This window comes from Podarcis bocagei (assembly GCF_964188305.1).
Source record: "Podarcis bocagei genome assembly, chromosome: 2".
Lineage (NCBI taxonomy): Eukaryota > Metazoa > Chordata > Lepidosauria > Squamata > Lacertidae > Podarcis > Podarcis bocagei.
The window spans coordinates 77,040,633-77,066,599 of record NC_138126.1 but is presented as its reverse complement, the minus strand read 5'-3'; the positions used below and the strand labels follow the sequence as shown (position 1 = coordinate 77,066,599).

At 42.3% G+C, this 25,967-nt stretch overlaps 1 protein-coding gene and 1 long non-coding RNA gene across 2 annotated transcripts; one reads left to right on the top strand and one right to left on the bottom strand.

The window, feature by feature from the left end:
* Nucleotides 1-10,418: 10,418 nt before the first annotated feature.
* SPRY4 (sprouty RTK signaling antagonist 4) lies at nucleotides 10,419-11,328 on the top strand (the record flags this gene model as incomplete). Its single annotated transcript, XM_081179881.1, has 1 exon — nucleotides 10,419-11,328. One exon carries the CDS (start codon nucleotides 10,419-10,421, stop codon nucleotides 11,310-11,312), a length of 894 nt encoding a protein of 297 aa, XP_081036007.1. The 3' UTR covers nucleotides 11,313-11,328.
* Nucleotides 11,329-14,347: 3,019 nt separating this feature from the next.
* Nucleotides 14,348-15,432, bottom strand: LOC308579175. The gene is made up of 2 exons (XR_014004349.1): nucleotides 14,969-15,432; nucleotides 14,348-14,938 (listed from the first exon to the last, which is right to left on the bottom strand). It is a non-coding gene; the product is annotated as an uncharacterized lncRNA (long non-coding RNA).
* Between the last annotated feature and the right edge of the window lie 10,535 nt (nucleotides 15,433-25,967).

Below are 25,967 nucleotides of genomic sequence, written 5' to 3'. Positions count from 1 at the left end.
TCCAAGTGAAACAGAAAAATGTTTTAGCAGGAAACATTCAAATACGTATTCTCCCACTTGCCTTCCAAAGTGATATAGTCTAGAATGAAGAATGACCCATAGTTGCTGCATATTTGAAATTTAGTTATAGATGACTGTTCTGAAAACCCAATGTGCTGAGGTGGTGGTGAATAGATCTAACTATTTCAATAACTTGTCAGCCAGAGCTCTATCTGCAGTTCACCTATACATTTTGTCATTTTGTTTCAAAAGCTATAAAATAAAATATATGTTTTCTGTCCCAGTTGAGGTTATACGCTCAACCTTTAAAATCTGGGCTGGTGATTCGATCAACACCGAAATAAAGGGCAACTGGTGGGCTTGCTTAACCTCACTCCTTTTATATATTTCTGTCAGCATTTGTACCGTCAACAATCAAGGCTGAAAACTAGCTCCTCAATGAAAAAAAATCATGTTTCTAAGCTGCATAGCATAGTTCCCTAAGCTCTATTATGGCTAATACATTCTAACCTTCAGCAAATACTGCTGACATTGGTCTTTTAAGCAAAAAGAAAATGCAAATTTCCCGGAATCCATGCTTAATGACAGGTGTTTTGGTTGTGTGTGTATGTTTTTAGATCTAGCATATATTTTTTTACAGGTTTCAAAAATTCCTAACTTTAAAAGATTAATTGACAACAAATGGGGTGCTTGTTGTTGTTTTTAAAAGGAATATAATAATAATAATAATAATAATAATAATAATAATAATAATAATAATAATAATAATAATAATATCAGGTGCTTGACTTTTCCTCAAAATATCGTTAAAATCTGACATTGGCATGAAGGATATGTCCTGGCCATGGATGGAGGTTCCTCAGCTCAGTTTCATTTTAAACCTCTGCTCTGGCTCCATCTCAGAGTTGAGGAACCCTGCAGTCTAGAAGACTCCACCAAGTCATGCTGCTGTTGTCCAGGATTATTGTTCCTTGCAGAAGGTCATGAAAATTAATTTTATTCTTAGGGTTTTTTCTCCTATTCACACCGGTATGTCGCAAAGGGCTCCTCCAGATGTCCTTTTGATTGCACATTCATGAGGATTTGTGCTCCTGATGCACCTTCAAAAGTGTCAGGGTGGTCCCACGGTGTGGTTCCCTGTAGCATCCTGCTAAAATCCCGCAACTGTTTATACAGCAAAGGTTCTGGCTTATTTTTGCTCCACATATCACCAGTCTGGAAGGCCCCTAAATTTGTAGGAGTTGTACTTGTTGATGATTAACTAAGAATGTCATCTGTGCTTGTTGCTGCTACTGCAACAGCATGGCCACCATTCTGTAGAGAGGCATAAAATTCCCTATCCAGGATCAAACTCAGGAGAAACTGGTTCTGCCAGTTTGTGGTAGAAACCTATTATGCTCAGCACTGATTGGCCAGTGCTTGCAGCTTCACAAACCCACCAACCTTGGGGCCTTGTTTTGGGTAGCTCTTTAAAATGTACTTTTTTCTTTTATAAAATAAAAAGGGCCAAATAAATGTTTAAATAAATTAATCCTACTATAATTTAAAAACAAAATAGCTGGAAAGCCTGGCTGAGGATTTTGGGAGAAGGGGTGAGGTAGACAACTGCGATCAACATTATAATTGCTGAAAAGCACATCTGCTCCAATGCATTTTGAAATGGAGAAGGGGACAAAGGAGGAAGGCTGACTCCACAAGGCAAAAAAAAAAAAAGATGAGCTCTGTTTTTAAAAGTTTATTTGTTTAACAGGGATAGGCAACCTAAGGCCCTGGGGCTGAATGCGGCCCAATCGCCTTCTCAATCTGGCCCACAGATGGTCTGGGAATCAGGGTGTTTTTACATGAGTAGAATGTGTTCTTTTATTTAAAATGCATCTCTGGGTTATTTGTGGGGCCTGCCTGGTGTTTTTACATGAGTAGAATGTGTGCTTTTATTCAAAATGCATCTCTGGGTTATTTGTGGGGCATAGGAATTCGTTCATTCCCCCCCCCAAAAAAAATATAGTCTGGCCCCCCACAAGGTCTGAGGGACAGTGGACCGGCCCACGGCTAAAAAAAAGGTTATTGACCCCTGGTTTAACTCTATGGACTGTGAGCCAAAATCTAGCCAAAGTAAAGCACTGCAAGTCCCACTGATTTCATGGGGAAGAGTGTTTAAGTACATGCTTTCCTATCTAAAATAAATGAGATTTTAAAAAGCATAGGGCTGCAATCCTAGATGCATGTGAGGCCCATTGAACCCCATGGGACTTATTTCTGAGTAGATTGCATATAGGATTTCACTGTTACTCTAAATGTGCTGTGTGTCTGTGTCTATATTTGGTCTTTTGAGTTATTTTTTCCTCTGTGCGTTACTTATGATGAGGTGCACTGTGCCAGTCCTCACATTTTTCTCTGGGTTTCTGAAGCTGTAGTTTTCCTCCTCTAATTGTCTCTCTCTCAGTCCTTCTACGGATTTCAACAGCCTCTCCTCTCACCCTTAGCTAGGAATGGTTTTGGTCGGCTGCTTCTTTAAATTGTTATTTAAAAAATATAATTAATAAATAATACAAAGGTCACAGTGAGGAAGTGGCAGCTCCACCAGAAAACAATGTGTACTCTCTAAATTTGAACCAAGCCATTTCCGCTCTTTGATTTAAGTTTAGTTGCTTCCTGTGGTTTCATGTCCTGCACTCCAGTTGAATCTCTGGATGGGCTCCAGTATAAATTGCACTCTTCCAATGAAATTAGAGACTAGCAATAGATGGGTCAGCTAGTAAACAGCATTTAAACCAAATACTATGCTGCTTGGTGTTTGGATGAAAAATAGTCTGAATATTTGAAAGGATTTTATGCCCTCTACTCCAATTTTCAGCTAGGTCACTAAACTTTGTTTTCATCCATCCTCTCTGAAGTTAGTTTTTGCCTTCTGTTACTTTTCTAGCCCTACGTCGGGGACTAGTAACAATGATTTTAGAAATTGAAACTAAGAAATCTGCTTTTAAGAAATTTGTATTCTGGTTACTGTTATTGCTGGGAAGAGAAATGTGAAAATGTGACTGGCAGAATCCGAGACCAGGGAGAAGAGTCGGTGGAAGAAGATTGGAGGAAATTTAAAGATTATTTACAGAAATATTGCAAAATTAAGGAATGTTAGAATGATGTTGGATTGAAGTTAAGTGTTTCTAGCTGTAATGGTTTAAAAGAATATGGAAAAATTGGATTTTTAATAGGTAAAAATTTAATGTTATAATATATTAAGATTAAAGATCAGGATAATAAGGAGGGAAAGGAATTGCTGAACTAATAAATTGAACTGGAATACAAAAAAGGGAGGTATGAGGAGGTCCGGGAAACAAGTAAATGAAAGATAAGTGATTTAAAGATGGAATTATTTTTAACTGTTTTTTATTTCTTATTTGTTCTTTTTCATTATGTAATACTGTGAAAACTTTAATAAATATTTATTAAAATAAAAAGAAATGTGAAAATGCAGAAAGCATTGGCAGTTCAAAAACTTAATGCTAAATCACACCTTACAAAACCTGCACTCCCTTATGCACGGTTCCCTGCTTCTCCTTCAGCACAAGTCACAAGTAGGAGACCAGAAGCTTTGCTCTTATTTTAGATTTACCATAGTTTAGCTTTCAGGCTTCATGCAATCTCAGCTATGCCTTGTTGAAACAAGCCAACTTCAAACCATTGTTTATGAAGCTAACTTGCTTCAGCAAAGCATAGTTAAAGCTAATCTCAGTTTAGGGTTTGGACATAGCAGTAAATTGTGGCTAATCTATAATGGGAGTGGACGTGTCCAATCTCCTCATGTTTGTGTTGGAGGAAGGGAGGGACAATATTGCGTGAAGATGCAGCTGTGTCCTAGTCAAGAATTTACCGATCTGAAAGGAATGGATGCTTGAGGAATGTAAGTACCCATTATATAATTGCTCCAAATCTGTGCACCGTTCTGACTCTTAAGAGCAAATGGGCCAGAGCCGAAGTAAAAACGAGTTGCAAAATTGCTTATTGCTTCTGATCATTTGTTATACTTAAGTGAATATTTGGGGTGTGAGTTCATATGTGATTTCCACATATCAGAAGAAATGTTGAAAACTGCTGCTGTAAGCATTAGGGTGGTGTGTGTGTTCTTAGTTTTCTTTCTTGAGTGGATTAATAACCAACCTTTCTAACCCTAATGTTCAGGATGAGTGTATTTCATGATAAGATGGCAAAGCCTGACCAGGCTTTTAGGGAATAGTTTTATTTCATAGTTCACAAATTAAAGGTCGTCATCCCCCCATTTTGTATGTGTGCATATTTTAAATATCTGCTTTTAATTTGTTGGTCTGAAATTATTTGGCTCTCCAGGTAAAGAATCATGGAACTTCGAAGTGTCAGGCATAGCCCTACTGGCTTTAGCCCAAACGTAGCAGAGTTTTCCTGCACAGCGAGGAAGCTAGTTGCGGCAGTAATGACTAGTCAGCTAGACTCAGAATAACTATTTACAGGATTTATTAAAAAGGAAAAATAAAACCAGCAGAGTTTCTGCATACAAATAAAAGCAAAATAAACCCTCTCTTTCTCTCTCTCAAAACCATACACAGCACTTCTAACTCCTAACACACCTCACATCAAACTGTGCTAGCAATCCCTAGATAACAGAGTTGAGTGCTGATCGTTAACCAATCAGAGTGAGTAGTTTCTAGGTCAAGCAGACCTGGGCTTTCTGCCAAGAGTAAATTGACACCAGCTTGAGTTAATTGGTGAAGCTAGAATCTGCAAGTTTCCCACGAGAACCAATTAACAGAAACTGAAACCGAAACTGAACACCCCCTCACAGATTCTGCTGAACAATTAACTCCAAATACACCTATGTAGGAGATCATTTTTCCAGCAAACCTAAACCCTTGCACATTCGCTTGTTCTTTATCTTTGCCAATGGTTTAGTTAACACATCTGCTACATTTTCTTCACTTGACACATAAGTACAGGTGATTACATTGTCTTGTACACAGCAACGTACATTTTGGTATTTTACAGAGATATGTTTTGAACGCGATTTGAAACCCTCTGTTTTACTTAAGGTTATACAAGCTTGATTATCAATGTAAACTTGTACTGGTTCTCCACAATTTACATTTAAATCTGCCATCAAATGCTTGAAATAAATCACCTCGTTGCACAATTCACTCAATGCGGCGTACTCTGATTCCGTTGATGACACACTTACAATGTCTTGCTTGCGTGACCGCCAGCTGATTAAAGCTCCACCGACCATTATGACTAGTCCTGTGACAGATTTTCTATCTGGCAAATTTCCCCAGTCACTATCACAGTAGCAACTCAACATTTCGTCCTCGGAAGAATTTAATTGTAACATATAGCCAATTGTCTGTTTGAGATACCTCAGAACTTGTTTTACCCCTTTCCAGGCATTTAGTGTGGGTTTTGAGACCAATCTACTTAATATGCCTACTGCATAGCTAATATCAGGTCTGGACCACTGTGCTATATACAATAAACTTCCAATTACAGAATGATATACATCAGGATGTTCAAATTCAGGACTCTCATCTGTATGAAGTGTTTTTATGAAACCTGGATCCATAGGTACCGCTGCCCCTTTGCAATCCTGCATCCTGTATGTAGTCAGTAGTTGTTTAACTTTGTTCTGCTGACTAATTAGGCAGCTGCCATCTTGGGCCCAGCACACTTCCAACCCTAGATATGTCCTAACCGGGCCTAAGTCCTTCACTTTGAACTTACTGGACAATTGCTTGGCAAACCTTTTAGTTTGTTTATCTGTTTTACAGGCATACAATACATCATCTACATAAATCAGACAAAACTCTTGATCACTGCCTGTACCACGTACATAAACACAATTGTCAGCTGTACTCTGCTTGAAACCAAATGACACTAAGGCCTCATGGAAACATCTGTTCCAAGATCTTGCAGCCTGTTTGAGACCGTATAGAGCTTTGTTTAATTTCAACACTCTATTGGAACCTGTCTCATAACCAGGCGGTTCAGCTAGATACAGGTCTTCTGATATTGGTGCATGTAAATATGCAGTCTGAATGTCAAAATGGTTTAACAGGAGTTTTCTCTTTGCCCCAAGCGTTAAAATCAGCCTTACACTGTCCCCCTTAGCAGTTGGGGAAAAAGTTTCGTCATAATCTTTTCCAGGCCTCTGAGAATATCCTTGAGCAACTAAACGAGCTTTGTATTTGTACTCTCCTGTCACCAGAGGTTTAAGTTTGTACACCCACCTGCAGCCTACCATCTTTGCCCCCTCAGGCGCTGCTACTGGTGTAAAGACCTTGTGCTCATTCAGAGAGGACATCTCTTCCTCCATTGCCTGTTTCCAGCGCTCTGCCTCCTCTTTTGGTAACTTTAACACCTCCTGAAAACTCTTGGGTTCTGCACTTACACTAAACACATTTGCAGTATCTGGGGAAAACTGCACCGGAGGCACTCCTTTGTTTTGTCTTTTAGATCTTCTGGGAGAAAATTTTTCTTCTGACCCACTTTCCTCCTCAGAACTACGACCTCTCTTTTGTTGCTTAGCCACTGGTCTTTGGCTAACTTCACTTTCCTGAGAGCTCTTATCTGAACTTTCCTCCCCCTCAGACTCTGATTCTCTGTGTCTACTTTCAGAGTCATGAAGCTCCTGGGAAGGTTCAAACCAAACCTCAGTATTGGCATGTAGTCTCTCCCAGCCACTATGTTCACAAAAACTGGCATTCCTGGAGATCACAATGCCATTCGTCCCTTCAGCAAAACGGAAACCTTTTCCCAGCTCCTGGTAACCCACAAACACTAGCTGTTTGGTCTTAGGATCTCCCTTCTTTCTCATTTGTTTCGGAATTAATACCCAGGCTTTTGATCCAAACACATGCAAATGGTCAATTTTAGGTTTTTTCTGAAACAATTTAAAATACGGGGTTGTACCTATTGTTTGATGAAAGAGCCTATTTTGGAGATAACACGCGGTGAGCATGCTCTCCCCCCAATAAGACATGGGTAAATCAGCATCATCAAGCATGGCAAACATCATATCTTGTAAAGATCTGTTTTTTTCGCTCTGCAACGCCATTCTCCTCTGGGGAAAAAACGTTCGTTTTTCTATGCCCAATGCCACGCTTTTGTAACCAATCTTTAAAGGCATTTGACATAAATTCGCCACCTCTGTCCGTCTGAATCCTTCTGAGTTTAATGGACAGAAATCTTTCCACAGATGCCACCCAGCCTTTAAACTTAGTGAACACGTCACCCTTATTCTTCATGGGAAAAACCCAAGAATAACGCGTGGCGTCATCCACAATTGTTAGTGAAAAGCGCGATCCACCCCTGCTTACAGCAAATGGACCAATTACGTCCATGTGAACCAGCTGTAGCGGTGACTCACTAACTCTGTCACTTCTGGGGTAAGAGACTCTGTGGGTTTTAACCTTTTTACAGACATTACAATCAAGGTACTTGTTACAACTCTTTAAATTACCCCCATCAGCCAATTCAGACATTTTTAGTACACTTTTCCAGCAAGCATGCCCCATTTTCCTATGCAATAAGTGCACACAGTTGTCATGTATAGCTTTGTTATTCACTGCAGGCTGAGATTTACTGACTACTGCTGCAACTTGAGATCCTGCTTTAAGCCAAAACAAGCCTCCCTCTGACTTAGCAGTGCCTAAAATCTCACCAGCCTTCTTAATAATGCAACTGTCTCCTTCAAAATGCACTTTAAACCCAGCTTTTAGCAAACAATCTACAGACATCAGATTGCTCCTTAATGACGGCACACAAAGTACATTTTGCAGACATTCACGAAGACAAGGAACAAAAACTGCACCCCCCGAAATCACTTCGGATGTACTTCCGTCTGCTAGAGCCACCTGGCTGCGCTGTGCTGAGTTCTTGGAAACAAACAATTCATCTGAATTCACGATGTGGCGAGACGCTCCCGAATCGACCACCCAGACCGCTTGTTTCTCATCAGCAATCTTGACCTCGCCGGTCACCAGCTGAGCCGACTGTTTTCGTTTGAAGAAGTTCTTTTTACGCTGCTGCTGCTGCTGATCTCGTCTCTGCTCCTGCACCGGCAACTGAGACTTGACCAACTCCGGACATTGTCGTTTTAGATGCGCTGAAGACCCACATCCGAAACAACGCCTAACAGCAAACGCTGACTCCTCACCAGTACGCTGCTTTTGCTTCACCTCTGGCACGGCATGAGAACTCCTTCCAAACCGCCCACCTGTAGAAGCCTCTGCAGCCAACGACCTTTCTTGCCTCTTCTGCCATTCTTCAATCAAACGCCCAGTAACGTAACTGACTGATAAATCACGTTCCTGTATGCCTTCTAGAGACAAAGCTAAATTATCCCAGCTTTCCGGGAGAGAACTCAAAATAATAGCCACCTTCTCCTGCTGGTCTAACGCACAGTCTCTTTCCTGTAGCGCAGTAAACTTTAACTGTAAACTGTGTAGGTGTTCCTGCATTGTAACCCCAGGCTGTAACATTGCCTTGTACAATGCCTTGCGAATGAACAGCTTGGAAACCGCTGTCTCACGCACATGGAGTTCTTTAAGTGCTTGCCACACACCTCTAGCTGTCTTGATTCCCCTCACATAGGGCAACTGGGAATCTTCCAGCCCCAAGACAATTGTGGCCCTTGCTCTTTGGTCTTTATCGAGGTCTTCATCATCAGGCTTCGTAGGAAACTTACTCACCACTTGCCAGAGACGATCCCTCTGCAGCACTGCCTGCATGCGTTCCGACCACAGCAAGTAATTGGAGTCATTCAGACGCTCAAAAGCCATCTGAACTGGTTGTGAGGCCATCTTGAGAGCGATGTCCCTGGAACCCGGAACCAGCTACTCACGACCACCGAGAGAGAAAACAGGAACCACAGCACCCAGCACTCACACGCTGCAGCTGTTGTCCTTGAGTCCGCTGCGTCACCAGCTCACCACGGTCAGGAACCAGCCAGAGAACAACAACTTCTGGAACTACTGGAACCAACGCCGTTGATGCTGACACCACCGCAACTCAGGCTGGCAGCACAATGCCCATAACCTCATGGAACTTCGAAGTGTCAGGCATAGCCCTACTGGCTTTAGCCCAAACGTAGCAGAGTTTTCCTGCACAGCGAGGAAGCTAGTTGCGGCAGTAATGACTAGTCAGCTAGACTCAGAATAACTATTTACAGGATTTATTAAAAAGGAAAAATAAAACCAGCAGAGTTTCTGCATACAAATAAAAGCAAAATAAACCCTCTCTTTCTCTCTCTCAAAACCATACACAGCACTTCTAACTCCTAACACACCTCACATCAAACTGTGCTAGCAATCCCTAGATAACAGAGTTGAGTGCTGATCGTTAACCAATCAGAGTGAGTAGTTTCTAGGTCAAGCAGACCTGGGCTTTCTGCCAAGAGTAAATTGACACCAGCTTGAGTTAATTGGTGAAGCTAGAATCTGCAAGTTTCCCACGAGAACCAATTAACAGAAACTGAAACCGAAACTGAACAAAGAAGGGAAAGAGTGTGATACCATCTAGTTCTAGGCATGTGCAAAGAAACCCCAACAGATCTGAGTGTTCCTCTTTCTCCATGACTAGTTAGGCAGTTCAATCCCTGAAGTGGGTAGATAATGCTGTATTTTTTAAAGCTAGTGTTTATAAACCCAGTTCCAGCAACGGGCAAGACTGAACAGTGTTCAGAATGAACATGTGGTCTCTTTATGGACAGTCACTAGGCTTTTTGCTGGATTGGTTGCCTTGGTGTGTTTGCATGACTGCTTTGAGGGAGCGGGGAGAGATTTCACAAAGATAAGCTAGTACATATCTAAAAGCAGGTGTATTCCTTTATTTAAGATATTTCTGTACTGTTTTTCAGGTGGCCCTCACAAAATGGTTTACATGAAATGATTGCAACAATAGGCAATAGTTCAGTAACATTCCATTTTTTGCCACGGCAGCAAACCACAGAAGTGTCACTTGAGCTCTCACAGCCATCCCTCCCAGAATGCCTCGCTCTGAGGAAGGACCTCCATGGCCCTTCTTGAAAAGAGGGAGGATAGTGATGGAGGGAGAGAGCCTTGCTGGGCAGGTGGTGGCGGCAGTCGCAACAGCGCCCTCTAGCGGAAGGCCTGGCCTTGCCCTTTGTGGTGGCAAGCATCGCTTGGAATGCCACCACAATACACGTAACATGGTCTATGTTACCATCGCTTCCACAGGGATGGCACTACAAAGAGTTACACTGCAACTGGCTCTTTGACCAGTGCTGGCATAGGAACAGCTGAAGCAATTAGGCTTCGTTGGAACTGTGACAGCAACAGTTAATGTCTGAACTCTTCTCTCCCCCCCCCCTCCTTCCTTTCTCCCTTTCCCTCAATCTCTTTCAGGACACTTAAAAGTGCTGAAGGACAGCCTGAGCAATGGAGCCTCGGACGCCTCACAGCATTACTGGGGTTCCCAATTCCACCGTGGTGGTCCAGCCTCTCCTGGACAGCCGCATCCCCTACGGCAGGCTGCAGCATCCTCTAACCATCCTGCCGATTGACCAAATGAAGACCACGCACCTGGAGAACGACTACATAGACAACCCCACCCTGGCCCAGCTGGCTGCTCAGAAACCTCCCCGGGGCCACCACGAGCCCACCCACCCCCCGCGATGTGAGCAGGACATCACCCACCCATGGATCTCTTTCAGCGGGCGGCCCAGTTCCATCAGCAGTAGCAGCAGCACATCTTCGGATCAGAGGCTTTTGGATCACATGGTTCCGGCCCCGGTAGCAGACCAGTCCTCCCCGAGGGCTGTCCGGATACAGCCCAAGGCGATTAATTGCAAGCCCTTGGACCTGAAGGGACCTGCTTCTCAGGAGATGGACAAGCACTTTTTGCTGTGCGAAGCCTGTGGGAAATGCAAATGCAAGGAGTGCGCCCTGCCCAGGACTTTGCCCTCCTGCTGGGTGTGCAACCAGGAGTGCCTGTGCTCAGCTCAGAACCTGGTCAACTACTCCACCTGCATGTGTCTGGTGAAGGGCGTCTTCTACCACTGTACCAACGAGGACGACGAGGGCTCTTGCGCAGACCACCCCTGCTCCTGCTCGCATTCGAACTGCTGCGCTCGCTGGTCTTTCATGAGCGCCCTCTCTCTGGTCCTGCCTTGCTTGCTGTGCTACCTGCCGGCCACCGGCTGCGTGAAGCTGTCGCAGCGATGCTACGACCAAGTGAGTCGGCCTGGATGCCGCTGCAAAAACACAAACAGTGTGATTTGCAAAGCATCACCTGAAGGGAAAGTTGGCAGCAGGCCAGGGAAGCCATTTTGATCTCTGGAGTGAGGAGGAGGGGCGGGTGGGGGTGGGAAGTGCCGAAAAACAACAGGAAAGGGAGTTTCATAACCTGCATTGCAAGTGTAACGTGTCAGCCTTTTGCTTTCAACAAACGAAGGGAAATGTCTCTTTCCATGAACTGAAGCACTTTGGGATTATTCAGGGGGTTGTGGAAGTGGTGATCTGTACTTATTATGCAGTAGGGATCTGAAGGATCTTTCTGAATATTTTTTTGCAGAGCAAAGGCAGAAATCTACTAGATAGAGCAATCTGAAGACTGCTTCTGTTCATTTCTTAGTCTTGGCTGCTTGCTAAGTCTACATACCACAAGAATAATTAACAGATGGGATTGGCAGGTACATCAACAGCTGAAACAGGGTTCTTATTCCTAGAAGGTGATATCCATTTCAGCCCCCTCCCCCACACTACTCCAACCTTTTATTTATTACCTGTAGACTATTGGCAATCAAGAGTTAATGTTCTCAACACTTTAGTAGGGACCCTGCCCAACCCCTCAATATTCCCCCCACACACACTTAAGGCAGTTATTGAAAAAGATCCTTCTATCCATTCCATAAGTCCTTTTCAGTCAGCCTCCATGGGCTATTTTTTTTACAGCATGGAGAGGATGTTGCCTTTAGCCGATTGATGCATATCAAGCTACAGTTGAGGCACAGATGGAAAAGTGGGCAACCCCACCAGTTTCCTCCTCTTAAGGCCATTTTATTTTTGTTGCTCTCTCTCTCTTTTTCTTTGGCTTCACTGAGTGTGTACAAAGAATGCATCTTGCCTAGGGACATGATCTGTCCCTCATTTAACATCAGTTGGATGCTATTGGTGTGTGTGCGCCCCCCCTGAACGATTTTGCCAGTGACAGGAAGATCTCTGACCTGCAATCACTGATATGGAGATAATCCACTGCCTTCAGTAAGGCTACTCTTTGAGGTTTTGATTCTTAAAGTGCGCTGGCAGCTAAAATGCTGTTCTCTGAGCAAAGCTTCCAGTAACAGGAGTGCTTGAGAGACGAGGCCCCTTTTCAGCCACGTGTTTCAGATGCATTTGGTTCTGAGCACACATTTAACACCAATAAATTACTTTGCCCAATCAAACAGCACATTCAGGGTATCTTGCTAAGGCAAAAAAACAAACAAACAAAACTTTGAAGGCACCCATATCATAAACCCTTCCATGTCAAATTGTGGCAGCCCTTCTCTCCTTGAAATAAACTATGTTCACCTTAATTGAGCTACACATAAGTACTTACAGCATATGAGCCTAAACCAGCCTTTGGCAACCTGCTGCCCTCCAGATGTTGGCTGGGATTGATGGGTGTTGTGGTCCAACAACATGTGAAGGGCACCAGGTTGGTGAAAGCTAAGCTAAGAAATCACCTTATCCCTACATTACCCTTCCACCTTGCACTCACAGGGCCAATGCAAACTGAGCACAATGCATTTTCATATATGTGGGATGGGTTCACACACACACACACACACACATAGTGTCAGTGGCGTAGCGTGGGTTGTCAGCACCCGGGGCAAGGCAAGTAATTTGTGCCCCCTAACCTGTGGATTTGCGCCCCCTAACCCTAACCCCCAGATGTTGCGCCCGGTGCGGCCGCCCCCCCTGCACCCCACGCTACGCCACTGCATAGTGTATCAGTGCAACCCCAAGCTCACATGAAAGGTGGATTTGGTTTTGGCCAATTGACATTTGCTCAGTATTTAAATTCTCACTTTTATTGCTGCTGCTCAACTTTTGTCTCCTGTAAAATAACATTATCTTAGTAAATACAGAGGAATTTCTTTTAAAAAGGAAAAGAATAAGTCTGTTTTAGCATTAAGTACTTTTAGAGGAGCATGTGGAAGCTTAGAGGTGAATATTTGTTACAAACTGCCCATGATTTTCAGTAGCCAACAGTTTTCCGCCTCATCTATACACTCAAGGTTAGGGTTATTGCACGAGGGGCTGTTAAATTCCTGTTGGGAAGAGAACAGAAGCACCTCTATTCAAGACCAATGTTCCATTCCCTTAAAGTGGATTGATCCCATTCTATCGACAACCACAAGGTGCTAAACAGAAAACAGTTCACCAATATAATAAATCAAACTGAGTGGGTATTTGTTGCATGCGAAAAGCTGAACTTATGTCTCTGCTGGTTTTATTTTTCAACTTGGAATTCCTGTACTGGAGTGATTGTGTGAAAACTGCCTTGTTTTAATTAGGCAAGCAGTAGGCAAAATCACACTGTCATTCTCCAAGCAAATCAGATTTCTCATTTGAAATGAAACACACTATACTGACCGTAGCAAACCATCGTTCCCCCCCCCCCCATTTTGCTTTTACTCATTGGGGGTTGACTTCATTTTTTGAGAACTGTATATATTTATTGATTGGGAAATATTTTTAATCTTCCTTTTTATATTTATAATATGCTGGCTATGTATATAGTGTTTCACAGAAAAAGGGATGCTACACATACGTTGTCAAGATACTGATTTGTATAGTTTTGCCTTGCCAAGAACACACTGGGCACATCCACTGGGAGCATCTGCCCATAGAAGTGAATGGGAGAGGCATCAAGAATGGCTTTGGTGCCACTCCCATCCATTTCAATGGAGAGCGTTTCATAAGTTCCTGTTGGGTTGCGCACAGTATGTTGTACATATATATTCTTGCACAAACTTGAGGGAACCATGCAATGGGGGAGTGGGGGAAAAGAAAGAGAAACTTAGCCAAAATACTGTTGAATGTATAAATCGCCGTAGCTTTTCAAGGGATGGTAAACCAGGCTCACAGAGTATAAGCAAGCTGGGCATCCAGCCTCATACACAACACTCTCGGTTAATTATATGCTTTATTGTATCTTATGCTCCTGTTAATGTGGGACAGCCCTGATCAGGCAACTACAGATTCTTGCTGGCTTGGCTGTCCATAGCAAGTAAGCAAGCTGGTGGATCAGCACTTTGCCAATTTATATATGTACATACCCACCCGGAACATTTCTATATTTCTTATACAATGTTGTTGTGTTGTTGTTTTTTTAAAAAAAATGAAACCAGGCCTTTAATTTTTACTGTACATAGCTCTAAACCACTGAAATTTCTACATGGGCTACCCCCCCCCCCCCATTTTAAACCTGTCAAGGCCAATCTGATGTAAGTGGATCAATGTGCTCTAAAAGGCTGTGAAAGGAAAGCCTACACAAATGTAGCAGAATGAAGCTCCTTGTATCGTCCAGGCCCCCCTCTGGTGTAGCAGTCAGTCAGCATGTTTCTCCGGCTCTTTCCTCGAGGCCTAGCAACAAAGTTGACAAGTTTCATACTGAGCATTGAAAGGTTTCCGGATTAGACCAGCCCAAAAGCCTGGACAACATTACACTGTTCCTTTTAGATGGACTTGGCTGCTGTGGTAGCAAAGGATCCCTCCCTCTTAAGCCAACACACTTTTCCTTTTCCTTTTTTTAAAGGCCACCTTCCACTTTTAAGGTACACACACACACACACACACACACACACACACACACCTACCTTTTGACATTGCCTCCAGTTCAAAACACTAAGTATTCAAAAGGTTGGATAATATGGCTGCATACATTTGAAACTGAGTGAATGCTGCACTGGCTGCACACACACACACACACACACACACACACACACCCTACCCAAGGGTCAAAACGTATCAGAAAATGAACCATCTTTCTTTTTAATTGTCCCAGCAGGTCAGGCTGGATCCTGGGGATGACCCCATCACTCAAGCGTTGTTGATCTTGTTGTTGTTTTGCCTTCCTGAAAACTCTTTCTCATTGCTTTAGCAAAGTAAAATATCTATTTCCTCTTCTGACCCTAGTAAATGTCTGTCTTGCAGCACTGTGCATGTTTAGGTTTATTTTTGTTCAGTTTTGCAGAAAACAGTCAAGGTTCTTCTTTACTTCTTCCATCAACTGAAAAAAATATTGCCACAAACGTTTTCCTTTGTATAGAATATTTATTTTGAAGCTCTATTTTAATAGTATTTATTTTAGAAGTCTACTATTGTAAGAGTTCTTCTGTTTGTGAAGAAAAAACAAGTTAAACTGAATGTACTGATCTAGAAATTATATATAAAATATATATTGTTAAATATACAAAGGTCCTGTGACTTCTTTCTTGAAATACAGTTTTTGACTCCCAGTGGTGAAATGGCACATACTGGGCCATGGGTGGCAAGAGATATTCCCTGGAGACTTAGGACCAGAATTCCTAATGTCATAGAACACTTCTTTGTTTATAAACTACCTTGGTTTTGAAACTAAGAAGCAGCACCTATGCAGAAGAGTACTCGCCGATTTGAATTCCCAACAAGGCATAGCTCAAAGGGTGTGCTCTGACATCACCCACCTATCTGAGCAATCTCAGTTGGAGTACAGCCACTGTGGAGCTGGTTATCTGAGGCTAACAATAAAATGGCACAAGAAATGGGCAAGAAGAGAAATCATACAGGAGAACAGCCTGAGTTAAATGGCTGAGGTTTGTGGTGAGGAGAGCACAACACTCAATAAAGACTCATAGTGGCTCGTCTTGAGCCAGGTGTATGGCATAGGTCAGGGGTAGGTAACCTAAGGCCCGGGGGCCAGATGAGGCCCAATCCCTTCTCAATCCGCCCTGCGGACGGTCCAGGAATCAGCATGTTTTTACATGAGTAGAATGTGTCCTTTTATTTAAAATGCATCTCTGGGTTATTTGTGGGGCATAGGAATTCATTTATTTATTTTATTAAAAATATAGTCCGGCCTACCACATGGTCTGGGGGACGGTGTCCCATGGATGAAAAAGGTTGCTGACCCCTGGCATAGGTCAAGAAAGGCCCCTATTAATATCCCATTAAACTACATGGTAGTCTTGAACATTTCAGTTCAATATTCCCTACCAGACAAGCCATACTATCTTTGTACAGTGGTACCTTGGGTTAAGTACTTAATTCATTCTGGAGGTCCATTCTTAACCTGAAACTGTTCTTAACCTGAAGCACCACTTTAGCTAATGGGGCCTCCTGCTGCCGCCACGCCACCGGAGCACAATTTCTGTTCTCATCCTGAAGCAAAGTTCTTAACCCGAGGTACTATTTCTGGGTTAGCAGAGCCTATAACCTGAAGCGTATGTAACCTGAAGCGTATGTAACCCAAGGTACTACTGTATATGTTCACATAGATAAATGATGGCTGGAATTCAGCATCATACGAAAGAGATTGTTACATCAGCACAAGCATATCTGCTTGACGGATAGAACTGTTTCTCCCCACCCCTTGTGCTGTTCTGGGGTTTCCCCCCTGATACTTCCAAGCAGATATGGGGAGGGGGCAAGGGGAGAACAGGGAAAGCCCCATTGGGCTAGAAGGACTCATCATGCTGGTTTCTGCTAGTGGAACAACTGAGTTGAATCCAGCCCATAATCCAAAAAGGAGTAGGTGAGCACATAGATTGCATCAGAAGAGGTTGCTTACAGTAGATAAATGACTGGTAAGTTGAACTCTATCATGCATTTGGTTAGAACGCTTTTTTCGAAAAACTGCTTGGGCCCATGCAAGGTCTTTGTTTCCTTTGCAAAAGTAGTTGTACTATTGTTGCAATTTTAGTACTGTGGCCAGTGCATTTCAACAAAATCAGCCACCTCACTAGTTTATTAGCACTGGTCAGAATTTTTTTTATTAAGGTAATAATAATTGAGAGTGTGGGGAGAGAGGAAGAAAAACCCTTCTGAAATATCTCTCATTTTCTGAATCAATTAAATGAATGGCCGTGTTCTCTGTTATGGTTGTGTTGAGACACCAGTTTCCAAACTCCACCTTTTTTATTTTAAAAATGGCTACCACCATTTCCACCTGGTAAACAAAAGTTGGCAAATAGTCCCATGAGGCCTTTTTTTAATAGACAAGACACATTACTCTTGCATACTGCCCCTACTACACACACCACCAAAATACTAAAGAATATGGAAGATTTAAACTGAATCTAGTGCAACCTTCCCGTTTGAGAGCATTAAATATTTGTGAATGGCTTCCTCGGAGACTGATGTAACTGCTCAGCTGCCGCATCCCCTGATCCCTGAAGATAGTGAGTGGTCAGGATGTTTTGTGAGTAAAACATTTCCAATTGGGTTTTTAAAATGGGTCTCAGCATCTCTCCAATCAACGGAGTAGCAGGACGTCCTCTTCCATTTAAACCTGCCCAAGTTTATTCTGCCTTACTGGATGCTGAGAGAAGCTTCTGGGAAATCACCTTGGGAGCCATTTGCATCCCTCTAAAGTGAACGAAAGAGTTCCAACACCTTTAAAAAAGAACGTTCCAAGAAAGCACAACAGGGTTACATCAAATTGGGTGGAGGAGAAAATAACTAGTATGCACATGGGGCAGGTACCCTTTGACCCGAATCTAATTCTCATCATCCTTTCTGGAGAAAATAGTAAGACAGAAAATGCCAGAAGCTAAAGAACAGGAGGAAAGGAGTCATAAGGACAAATCATTAGAAACATTACAGAAGCCAGCAGGAAAAATACCTTTTGGAAAATACTCTTATGAGTTTATCTTTGCTGTTTGAAAACAAAAACACCTCAAACTCTGGAAGAACAAGACGCTTTACTTTTTCTTTTTTATTATTACATTAATATTTCACTATTCATCCAAGAAGCTCATGGTGGTATACATGTTTCTCCCTCTTCCCATTTTAGCCTCACAATAACACTGAGGTAGGTTTGGCTGAGAGATGGTGACTGGACCTTGGTCACCCAGTGAGCTTCATAGCCAAGTGGTCTCCCAGGTCCCAGTCCAACAATCTATCCATTACAGTTATGATACAGTATTTTAAAAATCACTTCTTTTAAAGTAAGCCGCTAAATGGCTGTTCCTCTATATCTGCATGTAATGTTGCAGAGAACAAAATAACAAACAAGAATCACAAACGAATTCCATTTCTTGTCAACATGAGAGAGCAAATCCACACATTTCGTCCTCCACAAATGGACCGTACTGTTATTTATATGTTGCAAAGGTGTCCTTCTGTTTCTCAGAGAGCTCTGAACTGCATTTTAGCGTCACACAGCAAGTAACCCAGTCAGGCCAGTTAAGCAGAAAGCCTCACAGCTGAATGCTGCTTGGAACCAAAGCATTCCACACCACCGCATCCAGTGCTATGCTATAACTGACCATCTTAAACGAGAAATGTTAATCATGCTAGAGGCATCCATTAAATTCAGGCTTATTTGCAGGAACAACTGATGCTCTCTTGTAGTGAAGGAACCAAGCAGGGCACCCAAAAATCTCAAACATCTGGACTGTCTGGGTATATTCTGAGGTGATTCCCACCCCCCTCTGCAGCCTTCCCAGCTTCCCAACTTTCTCTCTAACACCCCCACCCCCACGTTACCATATCAAAACTGTAAGCCATGCCCTCACACCAAACTCATCCAGAAAGAAGAAGTTTGAAATGTACAGTCATGACAAATGGGATTAATATAAGCCAACAACTTTGTGACAGGGGCCGTAGGAGAAGCCCTAGGCCGCTTTGCCCCCTCTTTCCCACTTTCTCCCCCCCCCCGCAGAAGTTTCTTATTCTCCCACTTTAATAAAACAATATCTACGTGGCCCGAGGCAGGTGCGATTTTCATAATTTATGGGTTTCGGAGACAGGAAGAGAGCTCCGGAGTTTTATTGTGCTTTGCTCACTAAATGGCATTCCGATTGTCTACATATCATTCTTTCAGGCTCTGCTACCTGGCAGGCGTACAGGCCCCTTTGGGACCCACCTGTGCCTGCTGCCCTCAGGCAAGGGATAATTATGAATACATCTGTATGTGCTAAGCAGGAGATGAATGAAAAATTCTCCTCATTTCTCCATGTCATTAGAAAAAAACTTCCTGCATTGACACCTCTATTAGCACTCAGCAACTACCGGCTTGAAATAAACCTCCCTCCGATTCTTCCATTTATAAAAATAAGAAAATCTGCCTTCCCATCCCTAGCTTCTCTCCTTGCATTGCTCCATGTGGACATGTGCAAATCCATCCCAGCAATTTCCAGCCTATCCATTGAAAGTCTTGAGATGCCATTTATATATTAGGAGAGTGACTCAGTTTTGTTACAAAACCTAGGATGAGACTGCAATCCTTTGTGCACTAAATTGGAAGATGGCATGTAGTGAAGAGCGCAATCGTGTGTGTATGTAAGTCCCATCGCATCCAGCAGGGATTACTCCTCAGTATGTGTGTATAGGATTTCAGCCTTACATTGCAATCCAACCTATGTCTATCAGTGCGTGTCACTGGATTTTAATCCCAGTTAAGTGCAGGACAGCAGCCTCAACCACTCATTCACTTCAAACAAACAGAAGTTACATTGTGAATGATCAGTTTAGGAAATAAAAAAAATATTTATCAAAATCAGATTTCAAAATTCATCAACAGCTGAATAGAGCTCCTGCTTGTACAGTATGAAAATAACATTGCCAGCTAAAATATGTAAACCTGAATCCCACGGAAGGTTTCTCATGTTAAAGTTTCAGAAACTTTTGAAATATGTGAACTTTCTTCTTTCTACCATTGGACTACTGCCAGTTGAATCTTGTTGCTGCTTTACTGAGATAGCTATTAAGCTAATAATGTCTCAACCAAGTTTAAACCGTTTGTTTAAAAACAAACCTGCAACTGTGCATTGTAGAAAGCCTAACAGGCAGCTTTCCCACAAAAGTAGAGTGATGGTAAAAGAGTGAAGAAATAAATGTACATGCTAATACTCAGCCTCAATCATATTTTTAAAAGCTGGTGGTGGAGAGGTTTGTTCCCTGAAAAACAGATGGAAACATTTCCCCTTACAAAAATGAACCAGAATGTTTTATAAAATGTAAGATTCATTCATGACAAAATACCAGCCGCATGCACCAGTGGCCCATATTCACAGCAGAAGATAAATTTTATGGGGTCAGGTAGGTGTAGGTCATAATCTCATTTTAGAAATACCCCTGCAATATGCCAAGAACTGTGGCATAAGTTGTGACTGGTATCAATAGGAGCAGAAAATCTCTTTCAAGGTTAGCCTCATAAAGTTTTATTCAGTAAAGTTTTATTAGCTCTCAGCTTTAGAAAGTTACCACATCTGGTCACATCTGCATCTAATTTAAGTTAGTTTTAATCAAAGCGGCCCTTTCATTTAGCAACTTCCAGGATGAACAATCAATATATGCCAATGCCGTAACTGAATCTGCAAGAGTTGTCATTGCCTTGTAACAAAAATATAAAGCAGGCATAGCAGCACAGGTTTTTTTGGACCCATTCAAAGATTGTTAAGTACTAGGATGAGATCTTGACAGAAATTAAAACAAACAAACATTATTGGATGCCAATGACCAAAAGACCCTTGGCTTGTATTATTTGCATACTGTAAAGAACTGATGCCTCAAGAAGAACTAGAAATAATTATTCCTCCATTAACTGACTAGCCATCTGTCAAGAATGGGAGAGGCCAGACCCCGCCCCTACTACAGAAGAATGGTTAATAATAAGAATCTGTATGGTTAAGTTGATGAATATTTTTAGGGTTAGAGAAGGAAAACAACAAGAGAAAAACTATGCTGAGAAATGCAACCTGCTTATATTATATTGGAATAACAAGGCACAGGGCACAATTAATCTGTACCCATTATTAGGGGAAATATATACAAATTGAATGCAAAGAAGCATAATGTCATTGTACAGTGTAGGAGAATTATGAAAAGTAAAGGATCAATGGATGATTTATCAGTGGTGAGCAATGATGCATTTTTGATCAACAGCTTGCTTACTACTACTACTACTTGCATTATCTATTAAAGGGAGGCAAATGTTGAAGTAAGCTAAGCTACAGGCTATGAGGTGTGGTTTTTTTAAATATGTCAAATGTTAAATGCAAATATGTTAATAATGACAACAGCAGCAAAATAAAATCAGCTTCCCTTTGCAACTGGGAGCATTTCATACTCTCGTGTGAGGCATTCAACTCCTGCCTTGCCCTGGAACAAGCTTCCCCGGATAAGGTCGCTGTGAGTGATGACTTTTGCTCACTTTCGTACCCCCATCCCAAGTGTGTCAGGTTCTGAACGACAAGCCAAACCCATGAATGAAAAGAGTGGGCAAAACTGCAGCACAGGAAGCTTTCAATTAGCTTGGATTGAGTTTCATAGCTCCACTAACGTTTTTCTACAACATCAGCTTCCTGACTCAGCATTTCCTCTGTAAATAATTTATAGCCGAAAGAGCAAATGCCAGAATCCTGGCAGGGAGTGGAAGGAGGGGGACACAGTTAATGCTAGAAGGTAAGGAAGAGAGTCATTCTTCATGCTGGGCGCTGATGATGGCCTCCCCTCAGACAATGCAAGAGGGCCAATATATGTCACACAGAAAAAGAACCCAACCTTCCAGGAGCATCACCCAAATGGCTTGCCTAGAGATAAATTGCCCTTGCATTTTGCTTTACTTCCTAATGACAGTAACCTCCTGCATGACACAGGGAACTGCCAAACCTCTCCTGCCCCAAAGGGACCATAAAACTTTACAGATTTCAGTCAAATAATCTGGAGTAACAGCTACTGCTGAAGGCAAGCACCAATTGCTGCATTAAAAAGCAAATGTTTCTTCTTGTAAAACAAGTAAATCATAAGTGGTGTGTGTGTGTGTGTGTGTGTGTGTGTGTGTGTGTGTTTTAAAGGTCAAGGCAGAATGTTCTAAAAAGGAATGCCAGTTGAAAAGTTTAGTTTACAGTTGCTTCTTTGCAAATTCAGGTTAATGTAAGCAGAATCACTGGCTTCCGTTGATCAAGTCATCCTATACTATTTTTACACATCACTTGGGAAGACAGGCAAACTAATATCAGTGTACTGGAAGAATCAAAGATCACCAGTGTCAAAGCAATGATTCTTCAACATCAACTTCATTGGACTGGTCATGTTGTGTGGATGTCTGATGATCGTCTTCCAAATCAACTACTCTATTCCGAACTGAAAGATGGAAAGCGTAATGCTGGTGGTCAATAAAAGAGGTTTAAAGACTCTCTCAACGCAAATCTTTAAAAATATAGCATAAATGCTGACAATTGGGAAACACTGGCCTGCGAGCTCTCCAACTGGAGAACAGCCTTTACCAAAGGTGTCATGGACCTTGAAAATGCTCAAACTCAGGACGAAAGGGAGAAATGTGCTAAGAGGAAGGCATGCCTGGCAAACCCTCACCATGATCAACTCCTGCCCAGAAACCTATGTCCCCACTGTGGAAGGATGTGTGGATCCAGAATTGGCCTCCACAGTCACTTACAGACTCACTGTTTAGACTGTGTTCATGGAAGACAATCTTACTCGGCTACAAGTGATTGCCAAAGAATACTATTTCCTTGATAGACTGCAATAGATACTATAAACTTCACAACAGTATTAGAAGAAAAGGACACTACCAATGAATACTCCCGCTAACACTCCTATTTCTGAACACATTTCTGAACACACCCAGTGTACATCTTTAAGACAGGCCAGTTCTTTGAGGTGCTTTCCTTTTGTTGTTGTTGAACTTCTGACCCTTGCCATACCCACCCATTTAGCTCCTCAGTGTTTTGATATCTCAGGATAATGCATCATTAGCATATAAAGCCTGGTACTCAGAAACAGATATTCTCATAATTAGTAGAATACTGGAAAGGTTTTGTCACTGTGCAGTACCAGTCTGACAGTTCACTCGCATCCTTTTTTAAAAAATACATAAATTAGTACATGTTTTCGATTATATTTCAATGGTGGCAAGTGTTAGGGCCCTTGCAATGATTTTTTTTTTTTTTGCATCGTTGGTGTTGGGCTACTGCCAGGAGAGAGGTCCACCTCCTACCATACTTTGTCCCTCCTCTGTTGTGACATGCTGCACATCATTAGCACATGAAAGTTGGGTTCCCCCAAAGCAGCAGGTATACTTTGACAAAGCCTGGGCCACTTCCACTTCAGATCAGATTTTGGCTGTGAGTCATAAACTGCCAACAGAAACCCATGGACAGAAACAATTGCAGGAACCTGACAGCACCAAGATCCTGTGCATTCCATGGGAAGTGCAACTTTTAACTCTTCCAACCCGTCTGGCTGAGAGGAAGCAGGCAATAAATAATGGCATAGCTGCGATGGAAAGGAAATAAGCTATTTATGTATATGTATTCTTTTAATAAAAAAAAAGTGGATAAAATTGCTTCTTAATGATGTAAGATTCCCTGGTAAGTAAGCAGTGAGATGTTTGAACACATACAAACCTCTTCAGTAAGTACCTCAGGGAAGTTGTGTACCACACACCCTGTTGTGGCAGGAAGCTGAAGGGGGAGTCTTGTGAACTAGGGGATCGTACTTAACACTCCTCTTGCAGACATGTAGGCCTGGGGATGCAACCAAATCCAGCTGTTGTTCAGATCTTCTGACCCAGAACCACAGCAATGGTACTGATTCCAAGGAACTACTGTGCATCAACATGAGGCCAGCACATGACAACAAAAGCATCAGCATGGGGGACCTATAAATAACAAAAGGAGCAGACTTTATTTGCACAGCAAATTAGCCTCATATAAATGGCAGCAGGAGTTCTTCCTAATGCCACATGATCCTTCCTTCCTTCCTTCCTTCCTTCCTTCCTTCCTTCCTTCCTTCCTTCCTTCCTTCCTTTCCAGTGAACAAACTACAAAGTTTTTGACAATATGAAGAAAATAGCAATGACATCTTGAGCATGAAAATGAGAGGGTCAAACAGCCAGAGGATAAGACCCGACAGGGGTGCCAACTTGAATAAAATATTGGGGGTGCAGGTAAGCTCCGCCCTGCATAATAGATCACATTATGTGGCGCGCACACACCATTTGAATAGCAATGCCCATCAACTTGGGGGGGCAGCCCCCTCAATTATTTTTATTATGGGGGGGCAAAGGCACCTCAGCCCCTAGGGTTTGGCTCCTACTGGGAACAGAATTTCAAAGCAACTGCCTTTTAAAGCTTGTGACCTTTGAGTAATGCATTAACATCATCACATGGTCAGAGAAGAATCACAGGTATAGTCACCTTCATAGACTATCATAATGAGATAGTTCTTAGGTAAAGGTAAAGGGACCCCTGACCATTAGGTCCAGTCATGACCGACTCTGGGGTTGCGGCGCTCATCTCGCTTTATTGGCCGAGGGAGCCGGCATACAGCTTCCGGGTCATGTGGCCAGCATGACTAAGCCGCTTCTGGTGAACCAGAGCAGCGCATGGAAACAAGAATTAGCAGTTGCTTTCTTAATACTGGTTGTCTCCACTTAGCTCTCTGTGAAGCTGCTCAATGCTCAACAAGTTTGAGGTTGGGGGTTTTTGTTTGTTTGTTTTTACAATCAAGCAGTGTATAAATGTTATGAAATTAATTAATTAATTTCCACTGGGTGAGATATGTCTGAAGCAGTAGTGTAAGGATAGATTTTGGAAATGCAGAAGCTGCATTTCATTTGACCTAAAAATGTTGGCACCTTCTTTTAGACATTTTAACTATTAGTGGTATTTTATTTGATCCTGCTGCAAACTGCCCTGAGCTCCTATGGGAGGAAGGGTGGTTTAAAAATATAATAAACAAACAATGCCATACTTCTGTCCTTCTGTCTCTGAGTCAATATACTTGGCTCCTTTTATTACATACCCCAGTGTGATCCTAGTGTCATGATACAGCTTTTACATTCTGGGGAGGAGGATAGCACTCCCACTGGTTTTCTTTTGACATGCCTTGTCTTAAAGGGGAGGTGTGCATTCCATCTTCCATGCTGGAGAAGGACTTCCACTTTCACTGCACAGCCTGAATTTACCAGTGCATGAATGGATCCCAACCTCCAAAATAGCAACCGTCTAGAAGAAGCCTGACAACACAGGGAGGGCAACAGGATTCCCACCCCTGATATAGACTATGCAAGGGCACTGGCCAATAAGAAAATGGTATACTGTATATATTTAGTATCTATTTCAGGTTTGCTGTGATCACAAATACATATGGGAGGGTTAACATTTGCAAAAGGTCACAACTGAATAATGTAGGCATGTGGGTGAGGGGTGGAGATGGAGTTATGCTATTCATCACTAGCCATGTATAGGACACTTTCCACTAGGACAAGGTGACCTTGACACTCACCCAGCCAAAATCACTATAACAAGCAGGCAGGGCAGGCCAACTGCAGGCAAGGGTGCAGAAGCTGCATTTTCTCGTGATGAAATGCTGCTTTTAGTTTTGTTTTGTTTTAAAAAAAATAATTGATTTTTACAAATAATTTCTAAAAGTCATATAACATACTTTCTTATCTTATACAATGTTTTTAACTTCCATCAACCACATTTATCACTTAATCTACATTTCTTAATTTCTCTATTACTTTTAATTGTCCTTAACTAATAACTCTCTTCATAATCTTCTCTGCAATATTTCGCATAATCCTCCTTGCAAAACTTCTTGTAGTCCTACTAGCGTAATCTGTATATTACAATTGCTTTTCAAATAGTTCAAATATTGACTCCAGTCCTCTGAGAATCTCTGGTCCCACAGGTTTCAGATCCTTCCTGTGAAATGCGGCTTTTTGAGGGTTGAGAAAATGCAGTGTCCCCTCAAGAGAAGAACTGGCGG